The 14606-nt window shown below is 39.2% G+C and overlaps 1 protein-coding gene across 1 annotated transcript in view; it reads left to right on the top strand.

The window, feature by feature from the left end:
- DIP2C (disco interacting protein 2 homolog C) overlaps positions 1-14606 on the top strand; it is a 378320-nt gene that overhangs the window by 247125 nt on the left and 116589 nt on the right. Inside the window, 2 exon segments of the mRNA XM_042473238.1 lie at positions 7548-7673; positions 11161-11370. Coding sequence (XP_042329172.1) covers positions 7548-7673; positions 11161-11370 — 336 coding nt within the window.

Genomic DNA, 14606 nt, shown 5'->3' with positions numbered 1-14606 from the left:
TCCTGAAACATCATCATCATCATCATTTTTTGCACCCAACCTGTTAGAAATGGCCCTTCCTGGGTCTAACACAGCTATGTGGGAACAAACACATGGCAAAATTGCACCTCATATTCGCTAAGGGGGATTTTGGAGCAATAAATTTTTTTAAAAATTGAAGAATCAGAAAAATGGTCCCTGGGGCCATATGCAATCTCTAGCCTGGACCTTCCCCGCCCTTGCCATAGAGAATTCTGTAACACAATGTGACTATTGGGAACCAAATTATCCCGTGTTCCTGATGCATAAGAGTTTAGTAAGTAATAATTTATACCTCCGCCTAAATTATATTTGGTCAGATAGAAATGTAATCCAAAGAGCCAACATGGTATTGTGGTTTGGCTGTTGGACTATGACTCTGAAGAACAGTGATTGGATTCCTGCTCAGCCATGAAAACCCACTAGCTGACCTTGGGCAAGTCTCACTCTCAACCTCAGAGAAAGGCAAAGGCAATCCTTAGCAATCCCTGAGCAAATCTTAACAGGAAAACCTTGTGATAGGTTCACGTTAGGGTTGCCAGAATTGGGAAACCTCTTGAAGGCACACACGATAAAGTAGTGTTGAAGAGTATAAATATATTGTGAACCCAGGGCTCTGTACATGAGTTTCCATTACGATAGTGGTGGAAAGAGTTTTGTCTAGGGTCACCCAGTGAGTCTCATGGTTATGTGGGGATTTGAACCCTATCAAAGCTCAACATCTTGCCTATTAACCCCACCTGTAGTTTGCTCAGTACACAATGCTGATCAGTATGAATTTACACTTTTAACTCAGGCCGTGAATGAGACGCAAGCAGTATGGGATGGTAAGCTCTTTCACTTGTGGCTGCATGAATTCTTGGTAAGGAGGCTGAAAGAATCTTGGCCTACTAACATGGAAACTTTAAATATTTACTAGGTAACACTTGATTGTACTAAGAAAGGCATGTGGTGCGGTGAGCCAAGGTGGAAGTAATAAATCACCTCCAAGCTGCAGCACATTAGGTCTTTTCCATGTCTCCAGAACTGTGCTGCTCTTAGTAATGTATGGAAATCAGCCTGCTTTCTCTACAAAGGGAGGAATTTTCATATTTTAGTAGACTAACAAGGGCAGGAAGACCCATTCTGTGCTTTAGTTCAGTTTGTTCTTGGAAGTCGCAGACTTGCAGGTGATCATCTCTAGATGATAAAAACCAGCCAATTTTTCAGGGGGAGTTCAGATCTTTATAATGTAGAGAGAGGTTATTAGGTTAGGCAGTTGTAGTGTTGCTCTTGCTTGGATGGAGTTGGGGTAATAACTAAATGGGGGGGGGGGAGAAAGATATTTTGTTACTTTCCCCCCCATCTGCAATGGGAATGTCAAGATCTGTATTCAGTGTCCACATTGTCCACATTTCAAGATGATCTGATCTGATCTGATCTGAGAAAAGACATGGTCTCAGATTAGTTCAGGCTATGTTGTGCATCCAGTGTTGTCCTCTCTCGCTATCAGAAGCTTTCCAGGTGTAGAGTTTTTTTCAGATCACTTGCTGCTCTGTCCCTTTAAACTGGAGTCACTAGGGATCAAAACTGGAATGTTTTGGAATCAAAGTGTGGTCTGCCACTGATCTGCAGTCCATTGCCAAGCATACTCAATATGTTGTTTTATTTAATATCTGGTTAGACTATACCTGATTTTGGAATAGTTACTTTTTAGACTAAAACTCCCAAGACTTTTTAGACTAAAACTCCCAAGTGCTGTTGGTTCTGGGAGCTTTTCTGGAGAAAAGATGGCTTAATCTATCCCTTCCTTTCTAATCTCATCTATCTGAAATTTGATTCTCTCCTTTCTGCTCCTCACTTTGGGGTCCAGTATTAAAAGTGTGTCTGCCTAGAATTGAAGAATGGTTTGGGGAGTGGGGTGGAGTAAATTATGGTGGTAGGGAAGACCTGTTCCTCATACATTAAAATAAGACCTCCACCCTCCTTCCTATATATGTTAACCTAAAACCTGGGTTCACATAGGCTGCATCCACACTGCAGAAATATTCTGTCACCACTTCAACTGCCATGACTCAGTGTTATGGAATTCTGGGAATTGTCATTTTGTGAGGCATTTAGCCTTCTGTGTCAGAGAACTCTGATGCCATAACAAACTACAGATCCCAGAATTCCATAGAATTCAGTCATGGCAACTAAAGTGGTGTGAAACTGGATTATTTCTGCAGTGTGGATGCAGCCCTAGACGCAGAATACTTGACTGGGAAACATCATTCAAATTTTTGCTCAGCCATGAAGCTTAAATGTCCTTGGTTCAGTCGCTGTCTCTCATGTGTAGTGAAAGATCTTGACTCCCATGAGATAAGACCCCTCACAGGCTTGTTCTGACAGCAACAATGTGCTGCTGTCACTTTTATTTTGGCCCTAAATTTTACTGGTTATTATCAGGCCATCAAGGAAGACTACCTGACAGGTTGAATAACGGATCTGGCACAACGGAGCCCGAACTCAAGTCAAGCAATTAGCCGTCCCAATCATGTTACTTCATTTTGCATCATTTATATTGATTCTCTAAGAACAGCAGAAAGCACAAATTGAATCCAGTATATGAGCCAGACAATCTAGAAGGCAAGAAGATCAAAGGAAAGGAAATGGAAAGTTAACATGCAATAGTATAGAAGAGAGTAGAATTTTCTTAAAAACAGAGAGCGTAAGAGAAATAGCACTTACCTCCCCCTGTTTTAAAGTATCATAACGCTAAAAAAACAAGCCTCCACCATCCTCAAACCAAACAGCAGCAGAAAATCCAATCTGAACTAGGTCATCAACAATAAATGAATTAAAACTACAGTTCAGACTCCAGAAGCTGGAAATGATTTCTAAAAATTAGTAAGGGGGCATATAAAAGAAAATAAGAAGCTACTATGACATTATCATGTATGAATTGTAGAGGCCTTTGAAGCCCACAATTTTCAGCATATTTACAGGGAAGTCAAATTCAATTTTACTTGCAAGGAAAATGTTTTGGATAGATGTTATGACTGCGGATAAAAAGCCTCACAACAGCACCAGTGCAGGAGAGCATTAACATTCCCATGCTATCCATGTGGAACTGAAAATAAAATCTTGAGTTGTCCAAGCTAAAGAACATAGGCACAGACATTGCCCTGTCCTAGACTGTTAAACTGAAAGAGAACTTTAAAGAGAGACCAAGGCATCACCCATTATTTATAAATTTACAGAGATTCAACACAGTAATGCAGGGCTACTTGGATGTAAGGCTTTTATTTCATTTTATTTTTTAAAATGTCTTAACTATTAACTACAATTCTGGAGACCAGGGTTCAATTCTCAGCTCAGCCATGAAACCTACTAGATGACCTTGGGCAAGTCACACACTCTCAGCCTCCTCTGAACAAATCTCACCAAGAAAACCTCATCATAGGGTTGCCTATGTTGTTGTTGCTGCTGCTGCTGCATGATTTCAAGTCATTTCTGACTTATTGTGTCCCTCTCACAAGTTTTCATGGCAAGATTTGTTGAGAGGTTTGTCATTGCCTTCCCCTGAGGCTGAGAGTATGTGACTTGCTCAAAGTCACCCAGTGGTTTCATGGGCTTAAGGTCACCATAAGTCAGAATCGACAACAACAATAACATAAATGAGGCAGCTCTACTGTAAAAAAATGAGCCAAGTTTGCAGTGTCACACCAGGGCAGCAAATTGCTAGTTATTTATGTTCTTTTTACTCTACTGCCATGCAGTAAAGAGGTGTTTTGGTGATTTTCTTCCTCTGATGCCAAAATAACTTGGCTGGCTTTGGGCAGGATGCACCTTGAATTGAATGAGAGAATGTTTACTTTTTGTTGCCCCAATGCAGGGAGCAAAATGCTTTGGAGTGGCCCCGAATATGAGAGCAGGGAAGTCCAACATTGTCATCCAGTATGTGGATGTAAACACTTAATGCCAAAGAAAACTTGTTTGTGCTTCCAAGATTTTGTTTTTCATATCTAGAATGAAGTTCTCAAATGGATTAATGCTTTTTAAAAACAACTTCCGGAGATTGCATATGCTCCAGTTCTTTATTCCATGTTTTCTTATCAAATAAAATTTAAAAGATGATTTTAAATTATTTTTCAAATAAAACAAGTCTACGGTGGCCGTGATATTATTGTAACGCATCTTGAATCCCAATGTGGGAGGAAAGGCAGGATATAAATCCTTGTAACAACAACAAGAACAAAACAACAAAGTTAATATTTGAAGTGTAGACATGTAAGGTTAACAGTCTATAGCTATCTTTTGGAGGATATGAATAATTAAACTGAGCTAATCAAATTAAATTATGACTTGGTTGTATATTGTGGCTTCTGTTTCCTGATGTTATGCAGCTTAGTTTGTTTCAGTGAACTGAAGCAACCTTCTTGAAAATGAAGTGCAATTAGTTTCTGTAAATTGTATTTCCAAGTGAAATGCAAACTCCTCCTATTTATTTTTATTCAGAAATATGTATTCTTGATTTCACTGGGATATACTGGGATAAAATATCTTTATTATTGCTGCATTACCCTAGAATGATAGCCACCTCTTCCAATCATTTACAAATGTTGAAAATTATTTGTTTAATAAACAAAGTTTTTCTTGATCTCTCTTTGCCAGCAAACAGAAAAGTTAATGTGTTGATTCTTAGCCATGTATATAGTACTGTATATGTTTTCCCCTTATTCTGTTAATTTCCCTGTCCATGTGCTGTTTCCTAACCAAAGTAAAGTGCCATTAGAGGATATTATCTGAAACAAGACAATCTTGTAAGCTACAGTTTGGCACGTTAATTTTAAACTCATTTTGAGCCTTTGTAAGCCAGTACAAATATGGAAATAATCTATGTTTAAGGTATGTACTTCAGCACAGATTTTAGATTCCTTCCTTTTTAAATGCATACACCTTTTCTTTCTCAGAAGGCTGTTTCTTTCATAAACTATTAAACGGAAGTAAGGACTTTGCTAACTACTCCAAGTGTTGGGACTTTTTAAAATAGTATTAGGCTGTTTGTGTTGCTGCTTTTAGAATATATCTTCAGTTTGAAAGACAATGCTTCTCATGATTAGACTTTTTGTTTCCACAGAAGTTCTGAGTTGGAAGTCAGGTTTAAGGAATACCAGTTGTTGTTGTGTTGTCAACACTTTCAATATTTCCACACAGCTCTTTCCTTGCAGGACACCTGTGCTTTAACAGATGTGACTGAAAGAAACTGAGAATGCCAGACATCTCAGAGAGGGAAAACTATACCTCTTGGATTTCTGTTTCCTTTACTAGTGAAAAAATGGAAAGGAGGGGAGGAAATTTGTACAGGAACCCTGCACCAGTTGGAGACTTGGGGCTGGAACAGATGGGCAGGAAAAAAACCAGCTCAATCCTGCTTTTTCCAAAAGCGGGTCAAAACCCTGCTGTCCACACAGCCTACTCCCAAGGCGGGCCAAACAAGCATAGGCCAACCACACAGCATGATGTGAAGCTGGACCACTGGGTATTTTTTGTTGTTGTTGTTTGTTGCATCCCCACCATACATGTGCACCATTGCACATACACACCTGCAACCTCCAAATACCTCCCACATCTGCCCAGATGCCATCCCATTGCGTGCCCCCCCCCTTTGATTGGCCATACAATTGCATGTGCGATGCTCTGCCTGTACAGGGCATTGGTGCATCCACGTTTGAGTAATTCATTGGCAAAGTACAATCATGGAGGCCCCCCCCCCATACATGTCTCATTCACTCCTCTTTACTCAAAGCCCTCCTGCTGGAAAGTCTGGTTTGTGCATGTTGCAGTTACATCCATTGGAGTTATCGCACTTTCATTTCTTTGCTTTGCTGGGGCGTTTATATGCAGCAGCAAAGATGCACATTTTCCGGTCACAACTTTTTTTGTTTCAGTTTTTAGTCCTGGAGTGTGGCTTCAGTCTGGTTTCCAGCTGCTTTCGAGGCATGTGTTATCTAAGCGCCCCACCTTCAAAGCAGCTGGAAACTGCTTTATTTTGCCCATCCGTTTCACCCCTCAGAGCTCTTGCACACTACACAATTTCAGTGAGCCTTTGGTATCCACTGTGGATTGGTTCCAGACCCCCCGTAGATACCAAACTCCATGGATGCTCAAGTCCCATTATATACAAAGGTGTAGTAAAATGGTGTTTGTTGTTGTGGGCCTTCAAGTGGTTTCAGACTTGTGCTGATCAAGTTTTTCTTAGCAAGTTTGTTCTAAAGGGTTAGTGGCAAAATCAAGGTTTGCTTTTTGGAATTTTTAAAAATTATTTTCAATCCATGGATGGTGAAATCCATAGATATGGAGGGCTGGGTGTATAGCACTATATTCCTCTTAACTGCCATGGCAACATATCATATAGAATTGTTTGGTGAGACACCAGAGTTCTCTGGCTGAGAATTCTAAATAGTCTTCATTAAAATAAAGATCTCAGGATACCATAGGATATTGCCATGGCAGGTAAAGTGGCAAATGGTGCTATAAATGTGTAGTGTGAAAGGGACCTAGCGGTTTGTTTTAGCATCAACCTCTGTGGATAGTAATCCATTCCTTCAGCTGCAATGTAGAAATCAATTAATTTCCACAAAATCTCATGCTAAAATAAACAAATTAGTCTCAAAGGTTTCTGCTGGAGTCCTCCTCCCTTTTGCATTTTATGCCAAAATAGACTAACACAACTATTTCTTTCAAAGGAGGGGGAGGAAGGAGCCAGTGCTAATAAAGGCATTTCTTTTGTTCCTGTGCTTGCCTTAACCCCAAGTTAAACAAGTTTGAATGGATGTTTATGTAGCAGTTGTATTTTTTTAAAAAAGTGTTGCATTGGACTATAATTGTCTGAAGATTATGGTATTTGCAGTTCAACATATCTGTAGGGCATAAGAGATTGTTGGAGCCTGCTATATGGCAATGGTCAATAAGTAAATTTATGTTGAAAATTACCTATATATACCTGAATGTAGTACTAAAATGGCTTTTCTTTCTGTGATTGATTTTGAACCCTCCTCCTGAAAAGGATTTCAAAGTGTCTTGCTATAACACACCAAAAAGCAATCTAAACCAAAAGCATAGGAACAGCAGCTAAAAAACAGCAACAACAAATCAAAGGATGAAGCAGCAACCAAAGGCACATCTTAAACAAATGCAGAAGGAATGGAGTCAAACACAAAGTCCATGGAAAAACTGAACAATTCTTTGCACTGTACTTCTCACTCTTCTGCCTAGAATAGACCACTATTATCACTGGAACTTACTTCAAAGAAAGTATGTTTTGGACTGCTGTTTTAGTGTTCTTATAGGAACTTTCAAGAACTTTAGCACATGTTTAGCTTTATTCCAGCACATACCATATTCCTTTTCACTGCAGAACTGAGTCCTCCTTGCATATGACCTGAAGAGTGCATAAATATGTCTCTGACTGAGAAATTTACAATGCCAGATCTCTTGTAAAATCTGTCTGTGTTTATAACCTCTTTGGCTGGAATTCCAAACTGATATTTAGTTTTTATTTCTAGATGTTCATACAGAAGCAGTCCAGGCAGCTCTTGCAAAACATAAAGAAAGGAAAATGGCTGTCCCTATGCCGTCCAAGAGACGCTCATTGGTGGTACAAACATCAATGGATGCCTACACACCCCCAGGTAAGACTCTTAACACCACATATGTATTACTCCTAAATTTTATAAGCTAAATTTTCATCATTGTCATCGTCGTCGTCGTCATCTACCCAAAATGCCAATGTTCTGGGAGAGCACCCACAAATTAATATGCTTAGGAGGATTTTAATAGCTCAAATAAAATACCTTGGCCCTAGCAATAGTCAGCCTGGGGATCTTAACCCTATTTTTATTGGTTCCAAATCACACAAAACTCCAGAGGCAAATCCAGTAAGATTTGTGGTTTTATTAAGGGGATAATCTACACACACTTAAGCACACACTCACTCTCACACACACAAGAACTAGTGTAGCAAAGGTGAGAGAGGATGAGTAGAGGAAGCCTTGCTAATGGTGATACATTACCAATTTTGAAGTGTGATGGGAATCCAGAATGGAGAGGGCTCAATAGCTGGCAAGGCAAGTGGGGTGACTAGGCACCTAGCTTATTGAGGTGCCTAGTCAAACCAACAGCATGTCTGCCTGTTTACAAACTCGACCAAATTGCTAGTGTGCAGGTAGTGGTATGTACAACATAGACATCTTCTTTGGCCATGAGCCATCACCCTCCATAGACAAAAGGGATTATGCTGATGCCTTGGGTGATTTAATTGTGGTGGGTGCCCTTGTTTACTCCATTGCTAGAGCCAACCAGATTTCCAAATATGGCATGGTTGGATTTCTGCCTTGGAGTCACCTTTCCAGGTCACTCACTGGTCACTCCCTCCGGCGTCTCTTTAAATATTAAATTCATATCGAATGTGAGAGGTGACCAGGAGCCTGGTCTTGGGGTAACATTATTATTACTATTATGTACTTATGGAAGCTAACATAGGTGGCTTTCCCATCCTGTTAAAATCTGCATGTGGAAAATTGCTTTTAGCACCCTTTCCATGGAAATTCCTCTCTGACAGTGCAAGAAGAAGGGAGTCTTCCAAGTGTGACTGGTGTTCTGAGCAGGGGTGGGGAGCTGCACCCTAAAATGGTGGCAGCGGTAATCTGACTGGACCACAAGTTGCCTGTTACCTTTTCTGTTGCTTTGAAATATCCTCCCTGGTCAGCAGTTGCTTATATCTTTTGGTGAAGCTAAGTAAATGTGTGTGTGTTATTCCTATTGAATTCAGAGGGGCATAATTAGCTTCACTGGGATGTAATACATGAACATAGGGCTGCATCCTTACTTTGCCTTGCCACTTAGCCAATGGTCATATGGCTAATTAGCCAATATAGAAACCTTTTTAAAAATAGAACTGAGTTGGATTCTTTCCCTTGAAGTTATTTTTAGCAGACGAGGAATTTTTAAAAGCACAATCCCTACTAAATTATACCATTATTGGTGTTGTCGCTTAAATCCATTCCACTGTTCCAGGCATTTTTCTTTCTCAGTGATCCCAGACAACCAGGGATCACATATAAAATGTTATTATGGTTTTCATAGCCAGTCAGGTTTGTCTCTGTGATGGCATGTAGCTGCCTTCAGTTTAACTAAGGTAATATCCCTGTTGCCAAGGCAATCATAATTTCTTAGCTTTGCCCCCTTTCTAGTTCTAGAACAGTTTTATTGCATAACGGCAATATGTGTTTTATCTAAATATTACTGCTTTGAGTGAGACCTGTGTTTGTTTGAGCTTCCCATGTTCAATTAGAATTGTAGACTTGTAAAACTAGATGGAACAATAGGTGGTTACGAAGGCTTGTCCCTGTTTCCTGGGCAAATATATATTCATTCTCACTGCTCCCCTTAACAAACATTTTGAGCCACCCTGTTTCTTGCCAAAACTGCCAAAAAGGTCAGTGTGAAAACTTTTTCAGAACTCAGATGTTTATCTGAGAGTACTTTATGGTATGTCTTTCTGACTGAGGTTCTGCTAAATATTGAAGCAACAGGGGCCCTGTTCCATTTTCAACCAGGCAACCCTACCAGCCAGAGAAAATGTGCACATGGGTAATGCACACATTCTCTATGGTTGGTAGGGTTGTCTGGTTGAATGTGGAATAGGGCTCTTTTTGTTTCAATATTTAACAGAACCTCAGTCAGAAAGTTATACCATAAAGTTCTCTCTGGCAGAACTGTGGCAGCTCTTCTCTCTCATCATTGCCTCCCAACAATATTATAATCTGCTCTACAACAAACTTCTCATCCTTTCACCGACTCACTGCCTTTTAGCTGATGTATCCTCCATCCCAACATGGCTTTTTACTAGCTAATAGAAAGCATGGGGGAGGATAGTGACAGCAAATTATCCATCTCTCTTCCTATAACTGGTTGCATAGCAGTGACATCAATCTCCAGGAGATTATGGGGGACATGTTGATTTGCATCCAGCTCTAGGAGTGGAACTGGATGCTTGTTCACTATGGGCGCACACACACACCTTTCCACTGGCCACTAAATAGCCATGGTGAGGACGCTGCACCAACTAAAAGGCAATTTGGAAAAGTGAGAGAGAAGGGGTGCTGTAGATCCATCTGAGAGTAAGTCTTTGTGAATGCGGATCTGTTAAATATCCAAGCAACATGAGCCCTGTCAACTCTATGGGCTGCTGAATAGAGGAATCCTCAACATCTGGGTTGCTCCCAATCACTGTTTAGTAGAGGTAGGGGTATCACCTGGGCAATATGATATTAACTCCTGTTTTATTTGGCAATCTCCTTTCATGGGGTAAATTATATTTTCTACTTGTCTGGTCTTTTCTTTTAATTTTCTTTTAATCCTAGGAAGGTGATGTAGAATTTTTAAAACTGAAATGTTATTTTTGTGTAGAGAAATATGCCTGTGTCTTAAGTCATGGCTCTTAGAGGAGACATTTTCCTTATTTTAATATATTTTCCCTGAACCATCATTACTCTCCAGTTTTCTTCTGTACTTATGCCTTTATTCTTTTCCTTATAAGAAGTTATGCATGGTTTATTTATATTATTTGTTAAACTTCTGTACCAACATTCTTCCATAGCTGGAATTAAATACAGTTTTAAACACAGTTTAAAAAACAGAACAAGTAGCACTACAATCACAGTTGAAGAAACAGAGCTGGAATTGATCCAAGAGTCATCTAATCCAGCCTGCTACCATATTAACAACCTAATCAAATTGGTCATGCACTGGCATGATCAAGGAAGCTGGTTGGATCTTTTTCTATTGTTGACTCAACTGGAAAAGTCAACTGTCTTAATCGGCAACTTCCTTTGAGACAAGTGTCCCTTGAATTGAGGTCCTTTGCTTCTGTGTTAATATGTTTTGTGCTTTCAGTATCTGTATATTATTCCCTACATTATCAGAACCAGTTTGGCTCTGGGGGGGGCATGGACAGAAGCATGATGTTTGTCAGCTTTATGGGAGAGTTATTTTCATATGTAAACAGAGAATGGTAGGCTAAATAGGCCTGTGGTCTGATCCATCAAGGCTCTTTTTATGTTCTTATGCCTTATTGTATAAATATGAGATTTCATCTTTGTTTGTTTGTTTGTTAAGATACCTCATCTGGTTCAGAAGATGAAGGCTCTATACAGGGCGACTCACAGGGAACTCCAACCTCAAGCCAAGGGAGTATAAACATGGAACACTGGATCAGTCAAGCAATCCATGGCTCTACTACATCTACAACGTCTTCATCTTCAACACAAAGTGGTGGCAGTGGTGCTGCGCATAGGCTAGCTGATGTAATGGCACAAACACATATAGGTGTGTACATTCTCTGTATTATTGCTCCTTCTTTTCCTCTTGTCTAGATGTGCTACATCAGTTTTATGATTTTCTTTCAATTATTATTTCTTATTTACTGAAACACTCCAGAGTCATTCAGGCCAGAATTTTTTATGTTTCCTTAAGGGTTTTAAGGTTTCTTTTCTTTGTCTATTTAAAAAAAAATAATTCTGGTATTAATTGATTGGCTCATGTACTTTCAAAATGGAACAGATGAATACAGTAACTAAGCTAGTGAGATGTAATGTCTAGCTACCCGTCTGGTATCTAAATTTGGTTATTCCAAAGCAATTAATGCATGTTTACTTGTGAGTAAGCACCATGGATTTATTTCTCATTGTACAATACATGCATATAAGTTTGAATTAAAGGTACATCTAATTTGAAAGTCAATTCCAGTAATTTCAGTGAAAGTTGTCTCAGATGAAAACTGATCTGCTTTTTTTTAAAACTAGGAGAATTAGACATACATTATTTCTAAGATTATTTGATACTGAGTTGGTTTCCAGACTTAAGTTTCAATGGTATTAGTGGGTTTGCTCAAAGTGTTACTACATCTGGACCCCACCTTCTGTATATGCTGATCCCATATTGTGGAGACAGGCAAAGTATACATACATATGGAGGCTTTCAAATATCAGTTAAATTTTCCAGCTTTATTGTTAAGCCATAAAAATGAATTATGACTTTGTAGAAGGGATATGGTGGTGATTATAGGAAAATCTGGAATTGTTTTTGTTATGCCTGAAGTGTGATGCAGTGGAATGAAATAAAGAAGCTAGAAACTAAAATAATGTTGATGAACTTTATTAGTTTGAAGTGTTTCCATGTATGATCTTTTAAATAGTCCTTAATTGTCTTGGACCAGAAGTCTTCATTTAATCTTTGTACAATATTGTAGCCTGCTCTACAATGCACTTCTCATCCTCTCACTTATTCACCCTTAAATAAATGCTCTTTTTCTTAGGATAGATTATTCAACTCTTGCTTCTATTCACTTGTGCATTCTGAACTTTTCTAGCAAATTCCATGGGTTCTGAATCTGTTAGTCTCCTAATTTGGAACACCTTTGTGACTTTCTCTTGGAACACAGGAGGAAATTACAACTTACATGTAATTTTTTCCCCAGATTCTGAAAGGTTGCATTAGTCACAACATCTAAGGCTTATTTTTAACTATATCTTTGTAAAAAGAATATGGCATGTTGTTAATTTTAGATTTAGCATAGGAAGCCTTGCTTGTAAATGCTGTAGGATTGTACAGAAGGGAGATAGTGTTGCTATTAACAGATTTGATGACTCTTTTATTATCCCCAGAGTGCCCAATGTGTAGGCTCAATAGAATGTAGGGCACTGGAGCAAGTGTTGAGCTCCTTTTTTCTCTGAATCGTCTCTGAATAAAGAGCAGTGAGTGTGAAAAGACACATATCCATCTGCAGCACCAGCCCTTCCACTTAGAAGATTAAGGCAAGCGCCGCAATAGATGCAAGAGCAGCAATGGAAGCCTTGCCCCTCCCAAGTTATTCTGCGATGATTCTTCCTTCTAGGATGCTAGAGCTGTGTGGGACATACAGCAGTCCTAAACTAAATTAGCCTGTTGGGGAAGTTAGAATAAGATTCAATTGGCAGTCTAGTTAGTTTTGCTATGTAGAATGGAGATGGGCGTCTATATATATTTGTGTGTGTATATAAAATTGCCTTTCCCCCAAAGTTGAAACTCATCTTCTTCTATTGCCTCAGACAGAAAATTGTTTTGAACTGGCCCTTTGGACATGCATATGTACGTCTTTCTGCTGAAAGGATGGATTGTATTATTATTATCATACTTTATTTATATAGCGCTGTAGATTTACATAGCGCTGTACATACTATCATTATTATTTTACAACTGCTTTTACAGGTGCGCTTAGATGTGAAGAGGGTAGGGCTCTGGCAGGCTTCCTACAATTGGATGATGGGTTAAGGGAGACTCTCTGAGCTAGCTGAGAGCCTATGTTTGTTTGAGTTCAGTTATGAATAAATAAACAAGTAAATCTTGTCCTAAAAAGATCAAATGGATAACCTCAAAAAGAACCTAAGATACAAAGAAGGAAGTGGCAGATAAAAGACAACAATCCAGAGTTTGAAGAGACTGCAAAATCATCCAGCATTCATAGCAGAACATGAACGTTTTCCGGAACAAAGTTTTTTCCAGGAGGTGGTGAAATGCTGTGGGGTATAGGAGATGCATATGGATCTCCCCTGAGCAGAGGCAATTCCCATTTGAGTAGGATTGTACTGGAAAAACAACTCTAGAACTGGGTCAAGCTTGGAGAAATAATTTTTTTTGGAATCTCAGTATACTGGTAAATGTCTGGGTGATTTTTAGTAGGTTAGCAAGGATTTCTGAGTGTCAATAACAGCAAAATAACAGCAATAAAATAGCAGTAATAAAATGATCTCCTCCTAAGTGCTGCTACCCTAAATTATACTGCTAAAAAAACCCCAGCAATCTGGAGTATGGACATAGGGAATGAGATGTGATTTTGTAATGGGTGCAAAATCTATGAACTTGATTCTACCTTTCATTCATTTAAATAGTGGGGTGTAATTTATAAACAAAATAGATCACAGGAGCCTGGAGCCTTCCCATGCTTGCCCCTGGGCGTACAGATCCCTATTCAGCAGTTAAGATAAGTGTATAGGCATGTTCTTGATTTTCTCTCACCACCCACATTCTTCAGATGTCCACGGGGAGTTTTTGTTTTTATTATGAAGGCTTCTCCGGACCTCAAACATAATATGCAGCAGGGAGTGTCACTTGAATTGCTCAGAAAGTATGTTCGAACTGTCAGAAAGTATAGACAGGGCCTCCTGGTCCCCTGCATGAAAGAGTCAAGTTACCAGCTGCAGTTTGGGTTTTAAGAAAAAGGAAAAAACAAATGCCCAGGCTATGGAAAGCATCCAAGAACCACATTGATACTAGGTGTGATTACAACTTTGACATACTTCAAGCTATAGGTGTCCTCTGCTTACTTGACAAGTAGGGACCAGATCAGAAATTGCCAAAATGGGTAGCCCAGTCTTTTTTTTTTTAGCTTGCAGATGCATTTTGGCTGCCAAAAAAATTGTAAATAAGTAGTATGTATCTCTTGTGAACACATGCAAAAATGTGTGGAAGGCTTTGGAAACTCTATGAAAAAGGCCAGAATAGAAGAGCAAATGTCAAATGTATGG

Source organism: Sceloporus undulatus, chromosome 6 (genome assembly GCF_019175285.1).
Source record: "Sceloporus undulatus isolate JIND9_A2432 ecotype Alabama chromosome 6, SceUnd_v1.1, whole genome shotgun sequence".
Classification (NCBI taxonomy): domain Eukaryota; kingdom Metazoa; phylum Chordata; class Lepidosauria; order Squamata; family Phrynosomatidae; genus Sceloporus; species Sceloporus undulatus.
The sequence above is the reverse complement of the archived record's forward strand: the minus strand, read 5'-3'. Positions and strand labels throughout refer to the sequence as shown.